Consider the following 22,638-nt stretch of genomic DNA (forward strand, 5'->3'; position numbering starts at 1 on the left):
CTTCCACAGACATAGGAACTGTCCTGAAGGAAGTGTGTTCTGAAGGAAGCGTAGGAACATTGTGGGCAAAGAAGAGAGAAAAGTACCTTTTGTCCAAATGGAATGGGGGCAGCTTTTGCCTAGATGGGATCACAAAGATTATGGCTTTTTTTGTGTGGGGAGGGGATGTGAGCTGTTTGGGGTGATTGGAACATAGCATGTTGGAGACTTGTTTTGAGCAAACTCCTTTATTTTTATGACAACCAGTTCTTAATTCTTTCGACAAGAATTTATCTGGATACCTACTGTATGCAAGAGATTGGACTAAGCATAAATATAACAGAAGATCATCTTCCCATTTCTCAGCAAGAACATCCATTAGTCGTCTTGCTCTTCTGGGCTGCCTACCGTGAAGCGCTGAGCTGGGTGTAAGGACTGGAAGGGGCACAGTCCTGTTCTGTGTAGGAAAGGTCCCTGCAGTCTTTACACACACTGATCAAAGTATGGCATTTGCTAAAGACTGAGGAACAAACAGGAAAATGCTCCAAAGCTGAGCTACATTGTGGTCCAATCTGGGGAGTGTTTGGTTTGAAGCCAGGAGCCTGGGTCCCTCAGGCCACTTCCCAGGAATCTGAAGGCCCACCCCTTGGTGCCCCCAGGAGCCTGCCCAACCAGGCAGGCTGCAGTCTGGGGGCCGAGCCCAGCCTCGAGCAGCTGGGCATCCTGCAATGAGACGGGCTCAGGTGGCTTCTCAGATGGCCACGCTATTGGGAATCCGGTCTGGGGACAAGTAGTAATAAGGCAGCTTCTTGTTCTTGTTGCGCTCGGCGATCACGCTGACGATGGAGTCGAGGTTCTTACGGAACCGGGCCATGGCCTCCTTTACGGGCTTCTCGACGAAATGTTCCTCTGGGTACATGCCCAGAAACAGCTGAGAGCCAGACAGACAGAGATAGGTTAACCTGTGATGAGGTGATGTAAATCGACAGGACTCGTCCCACCGCTAGAGCCCAGCCTTTGGGAGTCGGCCTGTGCTCATCACTGCTCCCCGCATCTCCACCCTCTGCCACCTGCTGAGAGCACCCGAGTATGCTCTTGGGCTGGGGCCTCACAGATCAATGCCCCGCTGCAGGGAGGCTATAAGGACTGGTAATGGCTCAGGCAGATGTGGAGGCTGGGGTGGTCCTGGCTGTGGTGGGCATGTGGCCCAGTCCCCAGGCACGCTCCCGCCTGGTGTTGGGGCCACGGGGGCACAGGGCCAGTCTGACCTTCTCTGCAGCCCAGGTCAGCCACAGCCAGGCCCATTTGCACATTCACACCAATGTCTTCAAATTGAACCTAGGTGTATCTTTTAGAAACAAAATCCGAGAATGTTAAAATTGAAAAGTTTCATAGCCAGGGCTGGGCAGGGTGGGAGAAATGTTCTGCACTGTTGACGGGATGTTGGATTCAGCTTGTGGAGGGCCATTCAGTCTCAACAGTCTTTGACCAAGAAATTCCTCTACAAGGCATGTACTGGTTCTGTTGAACACCTGTGCTGAGACCTATGTGTGAAGATGTTAGGGGCCGACACAAAGGTCCCCAAGCAACACACGGCCAACAAATGCTGGTGGGTCTGGGGCCAGTCCAATCGGCCAGTCATTCTGGGTGGCACCGGGCTAACACCGGGGGTGGCGTCTGAGAGCCAGCTTTGGGCCTTTGGAATTAGGTTCAACAGGTTGTATGAGTATGTCTCAAAAGATACCCAGGAAACTCAGCCCTCACCTGTGGGGTGCCAGGGAGAAACCCACATGGAAGAGCTTTGCCAACAGTGGGAACAGGTTGGGTGTGCCCTTGTGGGGAGCATCACAGTGGAGCAGTGACCCCTGCTCTCCTGCCCCACCCCACTCTGAGCTCCATCCAGACTCTGGCCTGAGGACCTCACAGGTCCCTCCAGCCTTGCAAGTCAGGGTTCCTGGCCGGCAGGGGTCCAGCCTGAGCCCTGAATCATAAAACCCTGGGACTGAGGAAGGCGTTAAACCCGGCCTCACCTCATTGTCCTGGAACTGGCTCAGAGCCCATACTGCGCCCAGATGCCAGCAGGAGCGGCCGCGGTCAGGCAGCGTTTCCACAATCTGCTCGATGGTGACCACACCCTTGGCCGTCGGCGGCGGGGCTCGCATGGTCGGGGGTGCGTTGGGGATCCAGGAGCACCAGTCATACTGCCGGGACAGCCACCGACCCAGCTGGGTGCCCCTGTGGCGAGTGCAGCCTCACCCACCTTTGCCTCCCATGCCACCTCCCCGAGCCCCCTCCTCCAACTCCAGCGGGGCTGGGGAAGCCCCCTCCCTCATACTGGCATCCCGTGCTTAGCACAGAACAGAACTCCACTGGCCACTGGGAACACCAGACTCCTGGCCCCTCCGCCCCTCCACCCCCGCTCCTGTGGAGGAAGTGGGGCGGCCCACCCAGGGCCCTCAGAAGCAGCCAAGTTGGCCCTGGCCATCTCCCACCCAGAGGGCTTGCCCCGTCCTTGCCCACCTGGCCGAAGTTCACCGCCGCATGCTGGGCTGAGGCCGTGAAGATCACCACGGTCAGGTACTCACACAGCTTCTCCTTGGTCTTGATGGACTTGGGGAAGCCTAAGGGAGAGCCCTGGGCTGGCTGAGGCCCCACCCCCAGGAAGGGCCACTCAACCAGCAGACACCCACTCCACCCATACAGGTCCCTGGGTGCCCGCACACCAGTGTTGGGAGGGCCTGGGCATGAGCAAGACGCACTGGGAGAGCACGGCTGCTTGGCCCAGTGTTCCAGTTGCTCTTCCTCCCTTTCCTGGATATCCCCATGGCGCACACTGAAGGGCAGGGGTCCCCTGGGAGCTGTGGGCTCAGCACCAGGTGCTAAGATGGAGGCCAACGGCCAGCATCACCTACAGCAATTCAGTGGCACAGGGGAGAGAGAGGAGAGGCCGCGGCACGGAGCGCAGTCCCCACCTGAGGCCTTCCTGCCCCGCATGCCGTACATATAAACGTCCTTCACGAAGTCCTGTAGCTCCTGGTCCTCCTCCACCACCTGGTCGCCCTCGTAGTAGATGCCCACCACCTCGGCCACGAACCTGGCTCAGAAGGAGAGGCCCAACCAAGAGTGGGTGACCAGCCAGGGTCTGCAGAACTGGCCCCTTGGCCCCATCCATGACCCCGTCACTTCCTGATGTCTGGATTCAGGTCACACTCTCCCCCAACCCCGTCCAACCTGGCACAGCCCCGTTCCCCCAGCACTGCCCCGACAATGGAGCCAGGCCCCCCGGCCCACTGAGTCAGCGGTCCAGCACCCCCGTCGTGACCGTCCGAGCCCCGCCCACTCCTCCTGCAGCCCCTCAGCTCCCGCTGCCCAGAGCTGACCCCCCAGGCCTGGAGCTCACGTCTTGATGGCCTCCCACACCAGGAGCCCGTCGTCCCGGTAGAAGTAGTAGGGAATGTCTTCCGCGTTGTCCATGCCCCGGGCCTTGATGGCCTCAGGGAAGCACAGGGAAGTGTAGGTCAGGTCCTGCATGGCCCTCTGCACCATCTGCACATGCCCACCGCCCCCGGTGGCGTTGGCCTTGAGCAGGAGGGGAGGAAGCGCTGTGAGCCAAGGCCAGTTCCTCCAGGGCCAAAGCTCAGCATGAGAAACTGAAAGGGCAGGGAGATGTCCGGGCCCACCAGAGCAAACCCATGTCCAGCGAGGTAGAGTTGGAGGGACATTTAACTCGGAGCATGCCCAGGGCAGCCCCAGGAGGAGGTTATGGGGAGGAGCCTCGTCCTGATCCAAATATGAGGGGCTGAGATGCAGGAGGGAGGGGTGAGCCCCCTACCCGAGTGGTGCAGTGAGGACGGCAGGCAGAGTGGAATCCAGGCCAGAGCAGCCCCTGCACCAGGCCTGCCCTCGTTCTGAGCACAGGCTGCCCAGGGCCGAGCATTGCTCTCAGAGACCCGATCTTTGAGCATAAGACAGGGGCATACACTGGACCCCAGGACACACACCACTCTGCCGAGAGCCTCTTGTGTGCCTAGTGAGGGCTGCTGGTCGTCATCCCAGCTGCAGATATGCCGGTACACATGCCTGCAGGCAGGCATACACGTGGCTGAGTGCTCAGGGCACAGAATCTTCCGAGGAGAACTTGGGGGCTGGGACCAGACACTGGTCCACGGTGGGCGTGTGACCCGAGCAGGACCAGCAGAGTTGCTGCCCGGTATTTTCTATTTGCGTGGAAGGTGATGTCACGTGTGCGACTGTAAGCTTGGAGCTTGCTGTGATGTCCCCGCTCCCACTGGGGGAAGCCTGTCTGCAAAGCCCATCTCAGAGAGTGAGGCCCACACAGTTTAAAGAGAGGCAGAGTGCCAGCCAATGGGCTTGTACCCTGGGGACACTGAGTCCCGGGCCCCGTGTATGAGGCACCCTAGAGGGCAGGGGGCGCCTGGGGGCTTCGGGCCCAGCACCAGGTACTGAGGTGGAGGCCACGGGCCAGGTTGCCCAAGGGAACTTGGAGCAGGAGCTGAAGCACCCGGACGTGTCCAGGTGTGTGAGATGACACAGTCCCACTCCAGCTGTAGCGGCCTGAGATGAGTTTTGTCATTTTCCACCCAAACGGTGACCCTTGGGATGGTCTGCTGGCTTACTAACTGGAGGTGGGAAAGGAACAAGGTGGGGGGGTAAGGCTGTGGGAGGCTCCAGGCTCAGTAAGCCTCCAGAGGGGTCACAGCAAGGGGTATTGCCTGAGAGGACGTGGTGGGCGGGTGGGGACACAAGGCCCCACTGAAGGGAAGAGTGGGCTGGGAGTGCCCATGGCCTGGAGGGGAGGAAGGGTGGGAGGCTGTGCTCGGAGTGATGGGCGGCAGAGTGGGTGGGGAGATGCAGGAACCTAGTGTGGGCGGCGTGGGCAGGCAGGCAGGGTTTACACCCAGATGCCAGGGGGAGGGGAGGGGAGGGGTAGGAGGAGGTGACAAGAACACTGTGGTGAAGAGGAAGACAGGGTGGACGGAAGGGGCGGATGCCAGCCAGAGAACATGGGGGCTTCACTCGAGCGCACCCAGCCTCCCACCTTTCCAGGTCTCCACCCAGGTGGTGCCTAGGGGGCTGGTCTCCGGAGAGGAAAGCTGGGCCTCAGGTCGGGTGGGGGCTGCCGAGGCTCTTCGGGCACTGGGCTGGGCGGGAGGAGGCCCTCACCTTGTCAAAGAGGCCGTACTCGCAGATGAGCTGCTCCCGGGCCTTGGTGTTGATGGCGATGGTGAACCGCACGTGTGCCACCAGGAGCTGGCGCAGCCACAGGGGCGGACCTCAGAGGGGGCCGGGGCAGGGGCTCCCGACCCGGTCTGTGCCTCCTCGGGCTCCCCAGGCCCCCAGCCCCACCCCACCCCAGTGCTCTGTGGAGGAGCGATGCCAAGGGGCACGGAGGAAGAGAAGCTGGCGTGTCGACCTGCACTGCCGCGAGCTGCTGGCTCGGCAGCCTGGGGACGGCCGCTCTAATGCTCAGCAAGAATGATCGTGACGAAAATGACCATCGTCAGCGCTTACGCAGAGCGTAACTGTGCGCTGGGCACTCTGAAATTCTCCGACTGTGTCCACTGTTTCAACCCTGACAGCGATCCTAGGGGGCAGGTGTACTATCTGATCTCGGTGTTACAGATGGGAAATGGAGGTGATCTCAGCCCGCAGCCACGCCAGCAGCCAGTGTCCGCAGGATTCAGGAGAGAGAAGGGCAGTGACCGTGGGGCTGCCCGCGGGGACCAGGCAGAGCGACACTGAACTCATTCGTCTCTTCAAACTCTGCTCCCTCCCCCAAGGCTAGCCAGAGCCAGGGAAGGCCCAGGCCCTGGCCCCGGCCTGATGTCCCAGGGCCCAGCAGGCTCTGAGCTGCTCTCTCCCTGGGGCTGCCTCCCCTCCTCCCCAGCCTCTCCCAGCCACAGTCCTGCGGGGATGTCGGTACCCCTCCTCCCTTCCTTCTGTCCTCTCCCCCCAGGTGAGGCAGGAGCTTGTTGTACCTTGAAAATGGGGTGCACGGCAGGCAGCTGGCGGTACATGGCGATGCCAAACACCTCAGACACCAGATGTGTGCGCAGAAGGTGGGTGATGGTCTGGTGGACGTGGAAGTCGCTGGAGCGCACCCAGATCTTGGCCAGGAGCCAGTCATACTTTGCATCCGAAGGGAGAAAAATGGGATTCTCTTCTCCCGGCACCTGGTTGAGCTGATACGTTACAGAAAGAGAAGGCATTGCAATATTTTGCTCCAGGCTGTAACTGTAGGAGAGCCTGGCCTCTCAGGAAATTACAGGAGAATCCAAATTTCTTCAACAGAGACTTTGAATCATGAGAGGATCACGGAGGAGGGCAGAGGCCCCAGATTTGTAACAATTTCTCCTCCCGGCTGCATCATTTACTACCTGTGGGACCCTGGACAACTTAGCCCTTATGAACTCCAGCTTCCCTGTCGTTAACAAGGGCACGGGGTCTACTAGCCTGGCAGTTACCAGGGGAAGCGAATGGAAGGGGCGAAGGCAGCACGGGGTGAGCCGTGGCGTGTGGAGGTGTGGGCGGTGGCCCTCCACCCGCTCCCCATCTCTCCCCTCTCTCCTGGTCCCACCCACTGCTCTGTAGCTGCTCTCTGGTCTCCTGATTTTTCCTTCCTCGGCTCTCCCCTTACATGCTGCTGCTCCCCAGACTCTGTCTGGCTGCTTCTGAATCCCCTTCTTGCCCTTGATTGATTAGACTGGTGGGGAGTGGGGGACAGCGGGGGGGACACGAACTCTGGAGCCAGATGACCTGGCTCCAATCTCTGTTCTGCCGCTGACTGTGTGCCCTGGGACCTCGGTCCCCTTATCTGCTTAAAATGATCAGTAGGTGGACTGCCTGTCTACTCAGAGGGCTGTAGTGACAATTATGTAAATAAAGGCAGGCTTTCTGTTCTGAAACCCTGATGGCCAAATGTTTCAGAATCCAGGATTTTTAGGATTTTAGCAGCGTGTACACACAATTATGTGACAACTGTCTTCCTCACCCTGGGTCTGCAGCAACACAATATTTTACACTCAAACATGCTAATATTTCTGCTTGAAACATACACCTTTCACACTGAGTGGGAGAAAGCCTCTGAAGTATTCCCTTCTATCAGGAAGATCCCCCTGGAGGAGGAAATGGCAACCCACTCCAGTATTCTTGCCTGGAGAATTCCATGGACAGAGGAGCCTGGTGGGCTAGTCCACAGAGTCGCAAAGGGTCAGACACGACTGAGCGATCGAGCATGTGTGCACATTGGTTCAGAGCAAGCTTTGCTGCCAATGAATCTGCTACAGATTTTTTGAGAATCTAAGAGTTTTAGATTTCAGAATTGGGAGTAAGGGATTGTGGACTGTGCGGGTAAACCCTTGGGTAAACTTGGCATGTGGTTAACATCTGGCAAAACCAGCTGCTATCACGCCCCTGGCGCCCAGTGCCTGGTTCAAGACTGACTCAAAGTGCTGTTTGCTGAGTGCTTGTGTGCTGTGCCCTTGGGGGCCCTGTGGAGCCTCCCTCCTTCACAGACTCACACTTGGTCCTGGCCTCGGCGTGGCTTCCTGCTGCTTGCGTAACATCTCCCACAGCGCTGCAGTGGCATGATACCCTGAGAAAGCACCTGCAGCCAGGAATGGGGAGACAGGAAGCTCTGGCCCTGCCTGTCCCTTCCCCAAACTGCACCCCTCTCCTCCTCCATCATCCTCGGTGGAGACAAGAATCCGGGAGCATCTCAGGACTGGCATGGCTCCTGACCGCCATAGTCCTCCCTGGCAACCACAGCTAAGAGCTCATCTCACAGCTTCACCTGCTCAGGCCCTACTGGTGGTTTTTTTTTTTTTTAATTGAAGAATAACTGCTTTACAGAATTTTGCTGTTTTCTGTCAAACCTCAACATGAATCAGCCATAGGTATACATACATCCCCTTTTGAACCTCCCTCCCATCTCCCTCCCCATCCCACCCCTCTAGGTTGATACAGAGACCCTGTTTGAGTTTCCTGAGCCCTACAGCAAACTCCCGTTGGCTATCTATTTTACATATGGTAATGTAAGTTTCCATGTTACTCTTTCCATACATCTCGCCCTCTCCTCCCCTCTCCATGTCCATAGGTCTATTCTCTATGTCTGTTTCTCCACGGTTGCCCTGTAAGTAAATTCTTCAGTACCATTTTTCTAGATTCCATATATATGTGTTAGAATATGGTATTTCTCTTTCTGACTCACTTCACTCTGTATAATAGGTTCTAGGTTCATCCACCTCATTAGAACTGACTCAAGTGCATTCCTTTTTATGGCTGAGTAATATTCCATTGTGTACATTTACCACAACTTCTTCATCTATTCATCTGTAGATGAACATCTGGCTTGCTCCCATGCTCTGGCTATTGTGAACAGTGCTGCAGTGAACAACGGGACACACATGTCTTTTTCAAGCCTGGCTTCCTCAGGGTATACGCCTAGGAGTGGGATTGCTGGGTCATATGGTGGTTTTATTCCTAGCTTTTTAAGGAATCCACATACTGACTTCCATAGTGGCTGTATCAATTTACATTCCCACCAACAGTGTAAGAGTGTTCCCTTTTCTCCACACCTTTCCAGCATTTACTGTTTGTAGTCTTTTTGATGAGGGCCACTGTGAGCAGTGTGAGGTCATTGTAGTTTTGATTTGCATTTCTCTAGTAATGAGCAATGTTTAGCATCTTTTCATGTGTTAGCCATCTGTATGTCTTCTTTGGAGAAATGTCTGTTTAGGTCTTTCCCCCACTTTTTGATTGGGTTGTTTGTTTTTCTGGTATTGAGTTGTATGAGCTGCTTGTATATTTTGGAGATTAATCTTTGTCAATTGTTTCATTTGCTATTATTTTCTCCCATTCTGAGGGTTGTCTTTTCACCTTGCTTACAGTTTCCTTTGCTGTACAAAAGCTTTTAACTTTAATTAGGTCCCACTTGTTTACTTTTGTTTTTATTTCCATGACTCTAGGAGGTGGGTCATAAAGGATCTTGCTTTGATTTATGTCATCGAGTGTTCTGCCTATGGTTTCCTCTAAGAGTTTTGTAGTTTCTGGTCTTACATTTAGGTCTTTAATCCATTTTGAGTTTATCTTTGTGTGTGGTGTTAGGAAGTGTTCTAATTTCATTCTTTTACATGTAGCTATCCCATTTTCCCAGCACCATTTATTGAAGAGGCTGTCTTTGCCCCATAGTATAGTCTTGCCTCCTTTGTCAAAACTAAGGTACCCATAGGTTCATGGGGTTATTTCTGGGCTTTCTATCTTGTTCCATTGGCCTATATTTCTGTTATTGTGCCAGTACCATACTGTCTTGATGACTGTAGCTTTGTAGTATAACCTGAAGTCAGGAAGCTCAATTCCTCCAGCTCCATTCTTCTTTCTCAAGACTGCTTTGGCTATTTAGGGTCTTTTTTGTTTCCATATGAATTGTGAATTTTTTTGTTCTAGTTCTGTGAAAAATGCCATTAGTATTTTGATAGGGATCAAGTTAAATCTGTAGATTGCAGTTGGTAGTATAGTCATTTTAACAATATTGATCCTTCCTACCCAGGAACGTGGAATATCTCTCCATCTGTTTATGTCATCTTTGATTTCTTTCATTCAGTTCAGTTCAGTCACTCAGTCGTGTCCGACTCTTTGCGACCCCATGAATCGCAGCACGCCAGGCCTCCCTGTCCATCACCAACTCCCAGAGTTCACTCAAACTCATGTCCATCGAGTCGGTGATGTCATCCAGCCATCTCATCCTCTGTCGTCCCCTTCTCCTCCTGCCCCCAATCCCTCCCAGCATCAGAGTCTTTTCCAATGAGTCAACTCTTCACATCAGGTGGCCAAAGTACTGGAGTTTCAGCTTTAGCATCAGTCCTTCCAATGAACACCCAGGACTGATCTCCTTTAGGATGGACTGGTTGGATCTCCTTACAGTCCAAGGGACTCTTAAGAGTCTTCTCCAATACCACAGTTCAAAAGCATCAATTCTTTGGTGCTCAGCTTTCTTCACAGTCCAACTCTCACATCCATACATGACCAATGGAAAAACCATAGCCTTGACTAGATGGACCTTTGTTGGCAAAGTAATGTCTTTGCTTCTTAATATGCTATCTAGGTTGGTCATAACTTTCCTTCCAAGAAGTAAGCGTCTTTTAGTTTCATGGCTGCAATCACCATCTGCAGTGATTTTGGAGCCCCCAAAAATAAAGTCTGACACTGTTTCCCCATCTATTTGCCATGAAGTAGTGGGACCAGATGCCATGATCTTAGTTTTCTGAACGTTGAGCTTTAGGCCAACTTTTTCACTCTCCTCTTTCACTTTCATCAAGAGGCTTTTTAGTTCCTCTTCACTTTCTGCCATAACGGTGGTATCATCTGCATATTTTTCCTGGCAATCTTGATTCCAGCTTGTGCTTCTTCCAGCTCAGCATTTCTCATGATGTTCTCTGCATAGAAGTTAAATAAGCAGGGTGACAATATACAGCCTTGACGTACTCCTTTTCCTATTTGGAACCAGTCTGTTGTTCGTTGTCCAGTTCTAACTGTTGCTTCCTGGCCTGCATACAGGTTTCTCCAGAGGCAGATCAGGTGGTCTGGTATTCCCATCTCCTGAAGAATTTTCCACAGTTTATTGTGATCCACACAGTCAAAGGCTTTGGCATAGTCAATAAAGCAGAAATAGATGTTTTTCTGGAACTCTTTTGCTTTTTCCATGATCCAGAGGATGTTGGCAATTTGACCTCTGGTTCCTCTGCCTTTTCTAAAACCAGCTTGAACATCAGGAAGTTCATGGTTCACGTATTGCTGAAGCCTGGCTTGGAGAATTTTGAGCATTACTTTGCTAGCGTGAGATGAGTGCAATTGTGCGATAGTTTGAGCATTCTTTGGCATTGCTTTTCTTTGGGACTGGAATGAAAACGACCTTTTCCAGTCCTGTGGCCACTGCTGAGTTTTCCAAATTTGCTGGCATATTGAGTGTAGCACTTTCACAGCATCATCTTTCAGGATTTGAAATAGCTCAACTGGAATTCCATCACCTCCATAGTGTCTTATAATTTCTGTGTACAGTTCTTTTGTCTCCTTAGGTAAGTTTGTTCCTAGATATTAATTATTTTTGTTGCAATGGTGAATGGGATTGATTCCTTAATTGCTCTTTCTGATTTTTAATTGTTAGTATATAGAAATGCAAGTGATTTCTGTATATTGATTTTGTATCCTGCAACTTTGCTAAATTCACTGATTAGCTCTAGTGGTTTTCTGATACTGTCTTCAGGGTTTTCTATGTCCTACTGGTGTTTTGATTTGGGGCTGGTCAGAATGCTGGAGTGGGGAGCCTGTGCCATCCCAGGGCAGGTCCTCCCCAGAGCCAGGAAGTGCTCAAGGGCATCTTGTGGAGTGGAGCCCTTTCTGCTCACTATGGTCAGCCCTCCCCAGACTGGCAGGAAGCCCTGTGTTCTCGCTTGTCCTGCCCGCCTGGCAGAGCCTTCAGCAGGAGATCCCAGGCAGCGCTGCTGCCTTTCCCTCCTGGAGGTTTGTCGGATCCACCCAGGAAATCATCCCTGAGCCCTGGCTACTGAGGATGGAGCCGCCCAGGATGAGGACTGGGCCGGGCCGCCTACCTGGATGGCAATGGGGACAATCTTGTTGGCCAGATTCTTGTACAGCAAGCAGATGGGCGCGGCCAGGAACTGCAGAGTGCAGGGGTCTGTTTTGTTGGCATCGATGCCATCCAACAGTTTAAAGTCCACAATGAAGATGTTCCCTTGCTGCAGGAGGTAAGAGGAAATACATCCAAATCAGGTTCAGTCTGAGACGGACCCAGGAATCGGGCCCAGTGGGAGGGACAGGAGGTCCAGTCAACATAGTGGAGTTCAGAGCTTAGAGTTCTTGGAGTCCTCTGACTCCAAGGCTGATTGACAGAAGTTTTCATAGGCTGTGGTGGGGCTCAGCAAGGTGAAGAAATGTCAGGGGCTCCTAACACAGTTGCTGTACCTGAGTCTGCCTGACCCTCATGAAAGGTGTTGAAAGACCACCCACGGTGACAAGAAAGAAGACAGAATTTGGATGAAATAAACGAGAGAAGTCCAACGCCAAGAGGGATGCTGCGGGATTCCACTTACAGGAGCTCAGAGCTGGGCACACTCACATGTCAGAGTCAGGACACAGGCTGCCCCTGGGAGGAGAGCTGGAAAGGCAGCAGCAGGGAGGTTCTGAGCTTCAAAAGCGGGCATCCGCCATGCCAGGAGGGGGTCGTCAGGGCTGGCGGACCCTGAGGTCTCCAGGGAGGGTCTTCAGGGGTAAGGAGGTCTACAAGGGTGGGGGTGGGGTCTGCAGGGGTGGCGTGTGTTCTGTGTCCTGCTGAGGTTCTGGCATGGCAGGGCAACTTGGTGCTACCAAGCCATCATTGAGCTTGCTGCCACTCTTGACTCCTGTAGATATCATACTTTAATATAAAACAAAAATGCATGTGGGGAAGGTAGCAAGCTGCCCATCCCAGGTTACACCTGAGTCCCCCACGTGTTAGTCACTCAGCCGTGTCCGACTCTGTGACCCCATGGACTGTAGCCCTCCAGGCTCCTCTGTCCATGGAATTCTCCAGGCAAGAATACTGGAGTAGGTAGCCAATACCTTCTCCAGGGGATTTTCCTGATCCAGGGATCGAACCTGGGGTCTCCTTCATTGCAGGCAGATTCTTTACCATCTGAGCCACCAAGACGGAGCCTAACCTGAGGGTCGTGAGGGCTCCTTTTGCAGGGCCGGGGCCTGCTCAGGACAGAGCTGGAAGAGTCTGGGTGGAGGGCAAGTGGTGCTTCTTCTAAAGCCTCTTGTGTTTTAAGCTAGAAATGGAGGCAGGGGTTGCGATCCGGCTGGGGAAGGCCATCAAGGTATATGCAGTAGAGACCTGTCAACAGGTGCTCAAGTCAGCTGCGTGTCCATAAGCCTGCCAGCAGAGGGCGCGGGGTGACCACAGCGCACAGGCACAGGGCCCTGCGGTTGTCGGACACCAGTATGAGCTCTGAGCATCGGCCTGAGTGGCACTTGGGGCAGGAAGGGGCCAGGGCGGGGGAAAGAGGTAATGGTGCCCTTGGCCAGTCAGGGCAGAGGGAAGGTGGGGACAGGCAGCCTCCAGCAGAGTATGTGATGGTCCCTCGGGACACCTTGGCCAGAAATTGGAGACTCCCAGGCCTGGTGGGTCATGGGACTGGCTGGGCTTCTGAGATGGGCTGGACAAATGGACTTTTAGAGCAGAGCGGCCACCAGTGACCACTGTGCAGAAGAAATGTCTGCCAATCAACTCTTGAGCAGACCAAAGTATTTAACCTGATGTATGAGAGGCTAAAGGGAGACCCTGGGAACCTGGAGGCCTGGGATTTGGGGCTACCTATGGGGCATTTCTCTGTCATTCCAGGCCACCTCCTCTCTCTGGCTGTGATTTCATCCTTCTGAAAAGTGAGGAGTCAACTGTATCTCTCAGTTCTGATATTCTAGGTTCTGTAGAAGATACGGTGGTCTTGCTTGTCTGCTGTCCTCTCCTTTTGCCAGCATTCTTCATTCTCCTGGCTGCAGTGACTGGCTCAGGGAATTGTCTCACAACTCAAACTGGACCCACGACATTTGTTGAAAGTGTCGGGAAATAGGGACTTTTTTTCCTGGGGTTCAGCAGTGTTTGCTAAAATGATGGAAGGTAAGTCTGAAGCCCTTAGCGGTCATATTTACCTCCACATAAGGACACCCTCAGGAAAAAATAAATTCCAACAGCAGCAGAAAATTGATAACTGGAGAAATGATGCTAATGGATCATCTGAATCTTAGACCCAGCTAGTTCAGTCTGCTTTATGCTGTTGCCCCAGCCAAGGCACTTCTTAGACTAAATTGGTTTTAACTTGAAACCACAGAATCCTAATATAAAGTTTAAGAACTAAAACACTCTTGAAGAGTTGTGACAATGACTTGAAAGCAATAGGGGTAGAATTTACCTATTCATATTTCAAAAAAAATAATTGCATAGGTAAAGAAGAAAAAAAATTGGAGTTTTAGTTGGCTACAAATCTATGATCTCTGTAGATCATAAGATGCTGCCAAAGAGAGGTAGCAGAAAAGATTGTGGGGATTGAGAACTACACTGTAGGGGATGGAGCCATGTACACGTAAGAGATGGGGGATGGGGCCATGTATGCATAAGAGATGGGAGATGGAGCCGTGTATGCGTAAGAGATGGGTGGTGCATGTCTAAGGATCCAGTCAACGGTAGCTATTGGATTGCTGCTTCACCCTTGAAGCCACAGCTGAGCACCAAGACCATTACTCACAGGAAAAGTGGCCACTGTGGTGGCAAGGACTCCTGAGTGGAGGCTGATCCCCCTGCTAGGGTGGCTGGCTGCTCAGTCCCTTCCAGTTCTAGGATTCTCTGACTTTCAGGGTTCAGAGCTTCTCTGACTTGAAGCTTGAAATCAGTATCACTGAATCAATGTTACCAGGTCCAGCAATTAAGTCTACAGAGAAGCCCTGCTGTGTGTGCCTCTATGCGTGGAGGTATGTGCTGTCACCTGTCCATGTGACGAGGCAGGAGCCCTGCCTGGGGACCTTACCTGGGCAGGCGGCCCTCTGGAGTTAGGAGGGCAGGGTGTGAGGGCTAGGAGGTCTATCTTCAAATGGCACTGACCATCCCTCTCTTGCCAGGCTCCTAAGATGAGCCGAGCAAGCAACATGGGGTGCCTAGAAGCAGCAGAAAGCCCCCTAGACACCTGAGGGGCGGGTGGCAGGAGGCCTGCTCATCCTGGCTCTAGTGGGAAGGGGCCAGCTGACGAGAGACTAAGGGCCATTCCCAGAGCCTCAAGCTCCCGACATGGAGGTGGCTGACACCAAGTCCCACCAGAGGAGGAGGTTTGGACCCTTCCTGTCTCAAAACTAGATGAGTCTTGGAACTGGAGACAGCTGGTCCTGCAGATGAGGGCCAAGAAGAGGGGTGGGAAGAGGGCGAGGACCGGAGCAGACCAACACTTCTAATTAAAAAGCCAGAGTCCCAGCGGTTTTCTCCGGTTGTTATGGTTTTGTTTTGTCCTGATGTAACATTAGCTTTTTCTCCAGTTTCTTTACCTTTGCAAGGTGGGTAACAATTGATGGTTCTGCATGTAAAGCACCTCTCACAATACTTGACCCATAACAGGCCCTTTGTTAGAGGGAGCTCTTTTAATTATGATGGTGCTACTGAAAACATTGATCTTATGCTCTCAGACCTGAGCATCGTGGAGAAATGTTACTCTCAATTCCCTCACCTATGTTGGACAAGACCATTTTCATAAATGCTCAGGAAAAGGAAGAGCCCACTTCACCAAAGGCAGCCAAGCTGACCATCAACAAGAGCCTGGAGATAGTGGCCCAGAGGCCAGCAAGCATGGGCCAGCAGGAAGTGGTTTCTGACTGACTGAGTGTGACCTGGCCATCTGAGCTGCCTCTGGCCCGGGCCACTGTCTCCAGCCGACCAGGTCCTACTTCGAGACCAGGTCCTACCTCGATCTCCTGCTCCAGGGTGAGCTGCCGCTCCAGGCTGCACTCCACCATCTCTGTGGTCACCGGCAGATTGTCTGGCAGCTTCAGACAGCGCTGGATCATCACAGGGTTGCAGCCGTTCAGGAACTGGTAGCCAAACATGCGGTCTTCCTGCCAGTGATTCATGACCCGCTCTGTGAGGAGAGAACTGCAGCTCAGCCTGAGCTCTGAGCCAGGCTGAGGTCGTCCTGATGCAGACCAAGGGCCAGAGTCCCAGCTGGTACTCTCTTCCAGGTGTTCACTGGACAGCCCACCATGCCAAACTTCTTGACCACTCAGTCAGGCCAGGGCACCACCCCATCCTCCCTGAGCTAGCCTTTAGTGGCTCAGAAGCAACAAAAATAGACAAATGAGACTGTATCAAATTAAAAAGCTTCTGCATGCAAAGGAAACAACAGAGTGAAAAGTCAACCTACAGAACAGGAGAAAAGGTTTGCAAACCATATATCCTATAGGGGCTACTCTTCAAAATATATAAGGAATTCCTACGGCTCAATAGCAAAACACCAATAACCTGATTAAAAGGGGGCAAAGGATTTGAACAGACATTTCTCTGAAAAAGGTATAGAGATAGCCAGCAGGCATATGACAAAATGCTCAACATTACTAATCATCAGCAAAATGCAAATCAAACCCCCATGAGCTGCCACCTCACACCTGTCAGGACACTATTATTATCACTTTTTAAAGGCAAGTACTGGTGAGGCCGTGGAGGAGATGGAGCCCTTGTGCAGAGTTGGTGGGAAGGCAGGATGCACAGCTGTCATGAGGAACAGTGTGGAGCTTCCTCAAAAAGGTCAAAATAGAATGACCACGTGACCCAGCAATCCTAGCTCTGGTTATTCATCCTAAAGAATTGAAATCAGGATCTTGAAGAGATATCTGCATCCCCATGTTCATTGCAGCACAATCCGTAACAGCCAATATGTGGAAACCATGTACATGCTCATTTACAGAGGGATGAAGAAAATGTGGTGTATATATCCAATGGAATACTATTCAGCATTAAAAAGAAGTATATGTGCAGTATATCACAGCATAGATGAACCTGGAGGACATTACGCTCAATGAAAAGAGCCAGTCACCAAAGGACAAATACTGCATGATTCTACTTACAGGAAAAGTCGAAATTAGTCACACTCATAGAATCAAAGAGCAGCATAGGGACTTCCCTGGCAGTCCAGTGATTAAGATTTTGCCTTCCAGTGCGGGGAGGGGGGAAGGTATGAGTTCAATCCCTGGTCAGGGAGCTAAGATTCCCATATGCCTTATGGCCAAATAACCAAAACATAAAACAGAAACAATATTGCAAAATATTCAATAAAAACTTTTTAAATGGTCCACATTAAAAAAAAATCTTGAAAACATCTATACAGAAAGCAGCATAGCATGGTGGTGGTTGGGAGGGGCGGGGGGCTTAGTAATCCATGAGCATGAAGTTTCAATCAAGCAAGATGAATAGGTTTTAGAGATCTGCTGTGCAACACTGTACCTACAGAAAGAAAAAGAGCCCAGGTCCTGTGCCCAGGAAGGAGGGGGGACCGGGATGCAGGAGAAGGAGGGGAGCAGGGGGACAACCTAGGGAGGAGTCGGTGAAGGCAGCTGTTCCCTGTGCTTGCTTCCTGACTGTCTCCTAACTTTTCTGTTGCTGCATGGTCCATCCTATGCCATCTCTGGCAGGTATACGATGCTACTGCTCTACCAAACACATCCTGGTCCAAAGGAACCCATTGTTGCTTTCATGTAAATGCTTAAAAAACCACTCTAACTCCTGCCTTTTTTTTTTTTTTTTTTTTGGTTAAGAAGCATAAAAAATGATTTACGTAAAGAAAACATTCTGATATTTTCAAGACTTTTGATGGCGGAATGAGGTTGAGGGTGCTCAGCCTTGAACATCCAAGGAGTGGAAACCTCTGGCCAGGGGAGTGGTCCCCAGGAGAGGGCACTGTGTGGGTGCAGGCGGTGCCAGCCTGGGGGACAAGGAGGGCCCGGACTGGAGCAGGGGGGTCAGCCCTTTCCCATGTCCAGGCAAGGCTCCCCCAGCACCACGAGAGTGCCCCAAAACACACTCACCAGAAATAGTGTTGCTGATCCTGACAAAGATTTTCTCAAAGTCGGCGAAGTCGCTCCAGGACGACTGGAACATGTGCATGAAACGGTTGATGAACAGGTTCTCCATCCTGCAGATCGAGACATGGTGGCCCCCTCGCACGCGCTCTGGCCTTGCCTCCCCTGAGAGTCCCTTTGCACCTGGGTCTCACAGCGCCTCGAGGGGCCTTGAACCCGGGGCAGCTCCAAGGCGCAGCTGACTGGCCTTGTGGAAAGCAGGACGAAACTGGCACGCATGCCCATGTGCTTCCTCTGCACTCCCTTCAGAAGGAGCCCAGTGGCCTGCCCTCAGCAATAGTCTACAGTGCTCATGCCTCCATTCAGGCATCAGACTTGCTGCTTCCCCCTATGAAGGCAAGCTTCCAGGGACTGAGCACTGTTGTTTCCTCTGCAGCTGCTCTCCTGGGTCTCCTGGATTTGGGAGGATGAGCAGTTCGGTGGAGCATGGCCATCCTTCACTGTCTGCCTAACTCTGGCTCTCTGCCTGGTGCTGAGGAGGACACAGCTTCCAAATACTCATTACACAGGACAGCAAAGTAACCCAGGATAGGAGCTTACTAAACTCAAAAGGCGGGCTGCAGGCAACAAGGAGAGAGATCTGAGAGGCCTGAGCAACCCGGGGGACTTCCTGGAGGAGGCAGGTGTGGGATGGGTGGGGAAAGGTGGAGAAGGCAGGAAGGGGTATCCCAGGCTTTCCTACGTAACCTAGGCAAGGTGCAGGACGGAGCTGTGGGAACCCTGGCCAGCGCTCACGGCGGCGGTGGCGGCCTCATTTCCCTCTCTGGCACACGCAGCTGAGAATGACGAGCAGTCACCCTGCTTCCTTCCTGCCGGCCAGTCTTCCAGGGTCCAGGCCTCCCCACCGCCTCTGTCTCTTTGATCCTGAGTTGGTGGTGTTGGCATGTGTGGTCTCCCCATTTGGAGTGCCGTGTGCCCCTCTTTCTCCTCCTCCTGAGCATATGGGGTGAATGTTTCCGGAGGGCTTGACTAGTGAACCCCACTTCTCTTCTGATCTCGTGAAGCTTCCCCTCTCCCATAGGCCTGTGATGCTACTTCCACGTCGCTGATGGCAGGTTATGTACAAACACATTCACATGAAAACCTGCCTGCTGCCCACGCACCAGGAGGGTGAGGTGGGTCTGCATTGCTCCGCTGGGCCTGGGCTCCGGGCAACAGTGGGCTCAGGGTGCATGGTCATAGCATAGTCAGGGCCCGGGGTGGGGGGCCTTGCCGGTGCTCCTCCAGTGGGCTGCCTGTCCTGCCCACCCATCTTCCCCAAGGGCGCCTCCCCCAGAAAGCAGCCCTTATGGAGAGGCCCCAGCCCTCTCCTTGCATTTACTCCTGGGGCAGTGGGCTGGCGGGGACTGAGCATGTCCACAAAGATCTGGGAATCCCAGAGCCTCCTCACGCCTTCCAAGGACTGAGGTTTGGGTGTTTTGTCTGGAGTGAACCTGGCTGATGGGTACAGAGGGCTCTGAACAGCATTGTGGTGGGGGGCAGAGGGTGGGTAGGGACACCTGTGAGCATGCAGGAGGGCAGCAAGTTCCAGCGACCAAAGATGGGGACTCAGCAGACAAGCGGCAGGCTCTGGGGTCCCTTCTGGCTCTGCTGGTCCCAGGAAAGGCTTGATGCAGAAAAGGACACCCCTGCCTGAAGACTCCTGTCCGGGTCCTGCCACGGTTTAGCAAATGCTGCTCTTGTTGGTCCTGGACACCTGGAGGCCTGGGAGCCCACTCTGCTCGAGGGCAGGTCCTGGGGCCACGAGGCCAATGACCTCAGCGAGTTAGAGGAATCAGCTGCCTATGGATGGTTGATACACTGCGAGGCCTGGAATGTGCTAGAGCACAGCCTGGGCTGTGGTGGCGCACAGTAAGTGCTCAGCGCCTCGGAGCCTGAGGAGAACCCTGGTGTCACTCTGTCTATTATCACCAGCAATGATCCCAGCCCTTCATGGGGAAGGGGCGCTTTTACCCACATGCTTGCTGTACGCACATGCTTGTTGCAGCCTCTCCACTGCAGGCAGGCCTCCAGCAATGCCCCCAGCTAAGCTTCTACCAGCCGTGTTCCTCCTTCCTCACCCAGCATCCAGCCCTCCTCCTCCAACCCTCTTTGTTAGCTGAGCTTCCTGGGACAGGAATCCTTGTTAAGGTGGAGGACTAAACCTCTGATGCTCTCTGGTGTCTGGAGAGGCCTTCCCAGGCCTGTACAATCCTCCCTGCCTGGAGGATGGCCCAGCGCCACACATTGCCCTGGAAAGAGGTCTTGGACCCCGGGGCACCCTGTGGGGGGTTGGGAGTGTGTCACAGCCCCACGTGGGTCACGGGTCTCCCTAGCTGGTCTCTTTGACCTTAAAACAGAAGGCTGGCACTGAACACAGGGTGGGGTGTGGTAGGACTACCCAGAGGAAGCCAGAGATCCAGGAAGAAGAGGAGTTAGGAGGAAAATTATTTGCAAGTCATCTATAGGCAAAGTATTGTTACATACTCACAGACAACTGGATATTAGGGACTTTAAAGACGTGTTATCACACAGAGCAGAACCCACGGCCAAAGAGGGCACACAGCCAGGTGACAGCAAGGACAGGTAATGGCGCAGCCAGGTCAAAACAGAACCAGATATAGAGACAGCCAGGCGGGACTCACATGGCACTGCCTGCTGGCCTGGGCTGGGCACCAGCTGTGGGCCCTGCACTGACAGAGGCGGGAGCTCCTGCTTCCTCCGCCCCCTCCACCCCTTTCCTTCTTTGAACAGCTTCTCCATTTCCCATTTCATGGTTTTGCTCTTTGGGGTGGGGGGCCAAGCTTACTGAACAGGGCCAGCCCCGTTCCAGGCAGAGCAGGTGGCTCCGAGGAAACTTGCCAGTTACCCAGAATGGTGCAGAAACCGAGCTGTCCAAAGGCAGAGGTTCAAGAGGGAAGAGCCCTGAAGATCTCCTCCCTGGGTCTGTTTTCCATAGTAAACGCCGGCGAGGTTAGCTGAGGGCAGAGTGGTGCCTCTATGGAGGGAGCTGCGGGGAGGCAGGCCAGGGCCCAGGTCGGGTCAGATCAGGGACCTTCAGGTCAGTAGGGCTGCCACGTGCAGTGTGGGCAGCTTTTCCCCTCTGACCACAGAGGGGATGGGCCAGAGGGTCTTGGAGCCCCAGCTCCACTGCTGGGGTCTGGACACAAGAATCCTGAGTGGGGCTGGAGTCTATATGCAAGCCCAGGCCAGGGCCAAAGAGGACAGTTGAGATGGATGCAGGTCGCCAAGCCTGGCTGAAGATCCTAGCCCCATCTCTTCCCAGAAGTGTGGTTTCAGGCAAATCTTTAACTTTCTGTGCCCAGTGTCCTCGTCCATGAAATGGGTATAATGATTGTCCCTGCCTCACGGGGCTGACATGATATACAAAAAAGCACTGGTATGTAAAATGAGTTCAACAAATATTAGTGACTAGCACCCTGGTCATCACTTACTGCTAATATTAATATTAAAGTCTGTAGCCTTAAGCTGTGGTGTTCTGGGGGGACCACTGGATAAGCTCACAATCCAGGCTATGGCACAGCACTTGCCCCCTCCTTCCTGGGGCCCTGCTGTCTAATTCACTCATCCCTTTCTTGCTTCACACTCAGTTCACCAAGGAATCTGTATGTACTGGTTCCTCTTTGCTTCCTCGCCTCTGCTGTCCCTGAGTGCTCTCCTCCAGGACACTGGGCATCACATCCTAGTCACTGTATCCACAGAGTCAGCTCTAAACTCCCCTCACCTCCCCAAAGCATCTGACAAACCAACTTCTCTTTCCTTGACACTGAAACACTGACCCCCATGGACCTCATCCCTGGTGAGGGTGCTTCAAACCCTTAGTCCTGCAGCCTCATCCCAGTAAAGGCTGGGATCCTTGCCCCATTCCCTGCACTGGCAGCCTCATTCCCACTTCCCCACACAGGCCCCCAGCTCCAGTCCTCACAGTCATGGAGTTGTCACCACCCTGAATGCCACCCCTCTCCTCCTCCAATCAGCCTGGTGAACTCCTATACATCCTTCAAGACCCAGGTCGGGCTTCCCTCTTAGAAAGCTCTTTCCTGATGCTGCCTCCTCAGAGCTCCCTCCCTGCCTCCTGCTTCCCCAGTGCTCCTTTCCTAAGGAATATCCATCACATGCCATCGCGATGAGCCGCACGCGGCTCTGCCTCCACTAGACTGTGAGCTTCTTGGACTGCTTTTGATGCATCTCAGGCCCCCACTCCCAGGAGCTCAATAAACATTTGTCAAAGGGCGAGCAGCAGATGGCCTTCTCTGGGCCAGCTTCCACGGGGGTGGAGGGAGCCCAGGGGAGCCAGCAGACGGGCCGTGACAGAGCCTCAGGTGGCAGCTCCCTGGCCAGTCTCCTTCCTGCACTCAGGAAGGAGAAGGAGGTCCCCCAGTCACCCAGAATGGAGCCACTGGAGGCCACACCCCTACAGAGTGCTAGGCCTCCCCACAGCGGCAGTGCCTGCGTGACTTCATTTCAGTCTCAACAATCCTAGCAGTTAGGCAGCATCGGCCTTACTTTATAGTCAGAGAACTTTAAAGTCAGGAAACTTAAAAACTTCTCCCAAGATGGCACAGCTAGAATCTGAAATGGCCACTGCTTTCCAGGCTCTAGATAAGGTGACCCCTTGCTTGTAAAGGGTACTTAGAGATGAGTTAACATTTGTTATAATTTTAAGAGATTAATAGCTTCCCCCCCACCCGGGTCGCCATGAAGGTTAAAGCAGACAATTCTATGGAGAAAGCACCCATACCTACAGCCTGGCACTGACTTGGGGCGTGGTAAGCGTCAGGCCCTTATTACTTTCTTCCTCCCAGAGACGCAGCCTCAGGAAGACAGATGAACTGGGTCTCTCTGATATTAGGGGTTCCCTGCAGAGCTTGCTGGTCAGGCTGCATGTGTCTGTGTAGGGTTTTTCTTAAATGTCCCCAGGAGCAAGACCTGGGGGTGTGGCCTCCCACCCTTTCTTTACAGAAGTGCAGAAGT

The 22,638-nt window shown here is 53.3% G+C and overlaps 1 protein-coding gene across 1 annotated transcript in view; it reads right to left on the reverse strand.

Moving 5' to 3' along the window:
* Nucleotides 1-208: 208 nt before the first annotated feature.
* ALOX5 (arachidonate 5-lipoxygenase) overlaps nucleotides 209-22,638 on the reverse strand; it is a 46,113-nt gene continuing 23,683 nt past the window's right edge. Inside the window, exons 5-14 of the mRNA XM_027530748.1 lie at nucleotides 17,611-17,717; nucleotides 15,499-15,671; nucleotides 11,607-11,753; nucleotides 5,979-6,182; nucleotides 5,164-5,250; nucleotides 3,380-3,558; nucleotides 2,952-3,073; nucleotides 2,500-2,600; nucleotides 2,010-2,180; nucleotides 209-910 (exon numbers count right to left, since the gene is read on the reverse strand). Of these exons, the coding sequence (XP_027386549.1) occupies nucleotides 731-910; nucleotides 2,010-2,180; nucleotides 2,500-2,600; nucleotides 2,952-3,073; nucleotides 3,380-3,558; nucleotides 5,164-5,250; nucleotides 5,979-6,182; nucleotides 11,607-11,753; nucleotides 15,499-15,671; nucleotides 17,611-17,717 (1,471 nt within the window). The 3' untranslated portion in view covers nucleotides 209-730. The remainder of the gene's footprint in view (nucleotides 911-2,009; nucleotides 2,181-2,499; nucleotides 2,601-2,951; nucleotides 3,074-3,379; nucleotides 3,559-5,163; nucleotides 5,251-5,978; nucleotides 6,183-11,606; nucleotides 11,754-15,498; nucleotides 15,672-17,610; nucleotides 17,718-22,638) is intronic.

The sequence above is a fragment of the Bos indicus x Bos taurus genome, chromosome 28, assembly GCF_003369695.1.
Source record: "Bos indicus x Bos taurus breed Angus x Brahman F1 hybrid chromosome 28, Bos_hybrid_MaternalHap_v2.0, whole genome shotgun sequence".
NCBI classification, from domain to species: domain Eukaryota; kingdom Metazoa; phylum Chordata; class Mammalia; order Artiodactyla; family Bovidae; genus Bos; species Bos indicus x Bos taurus.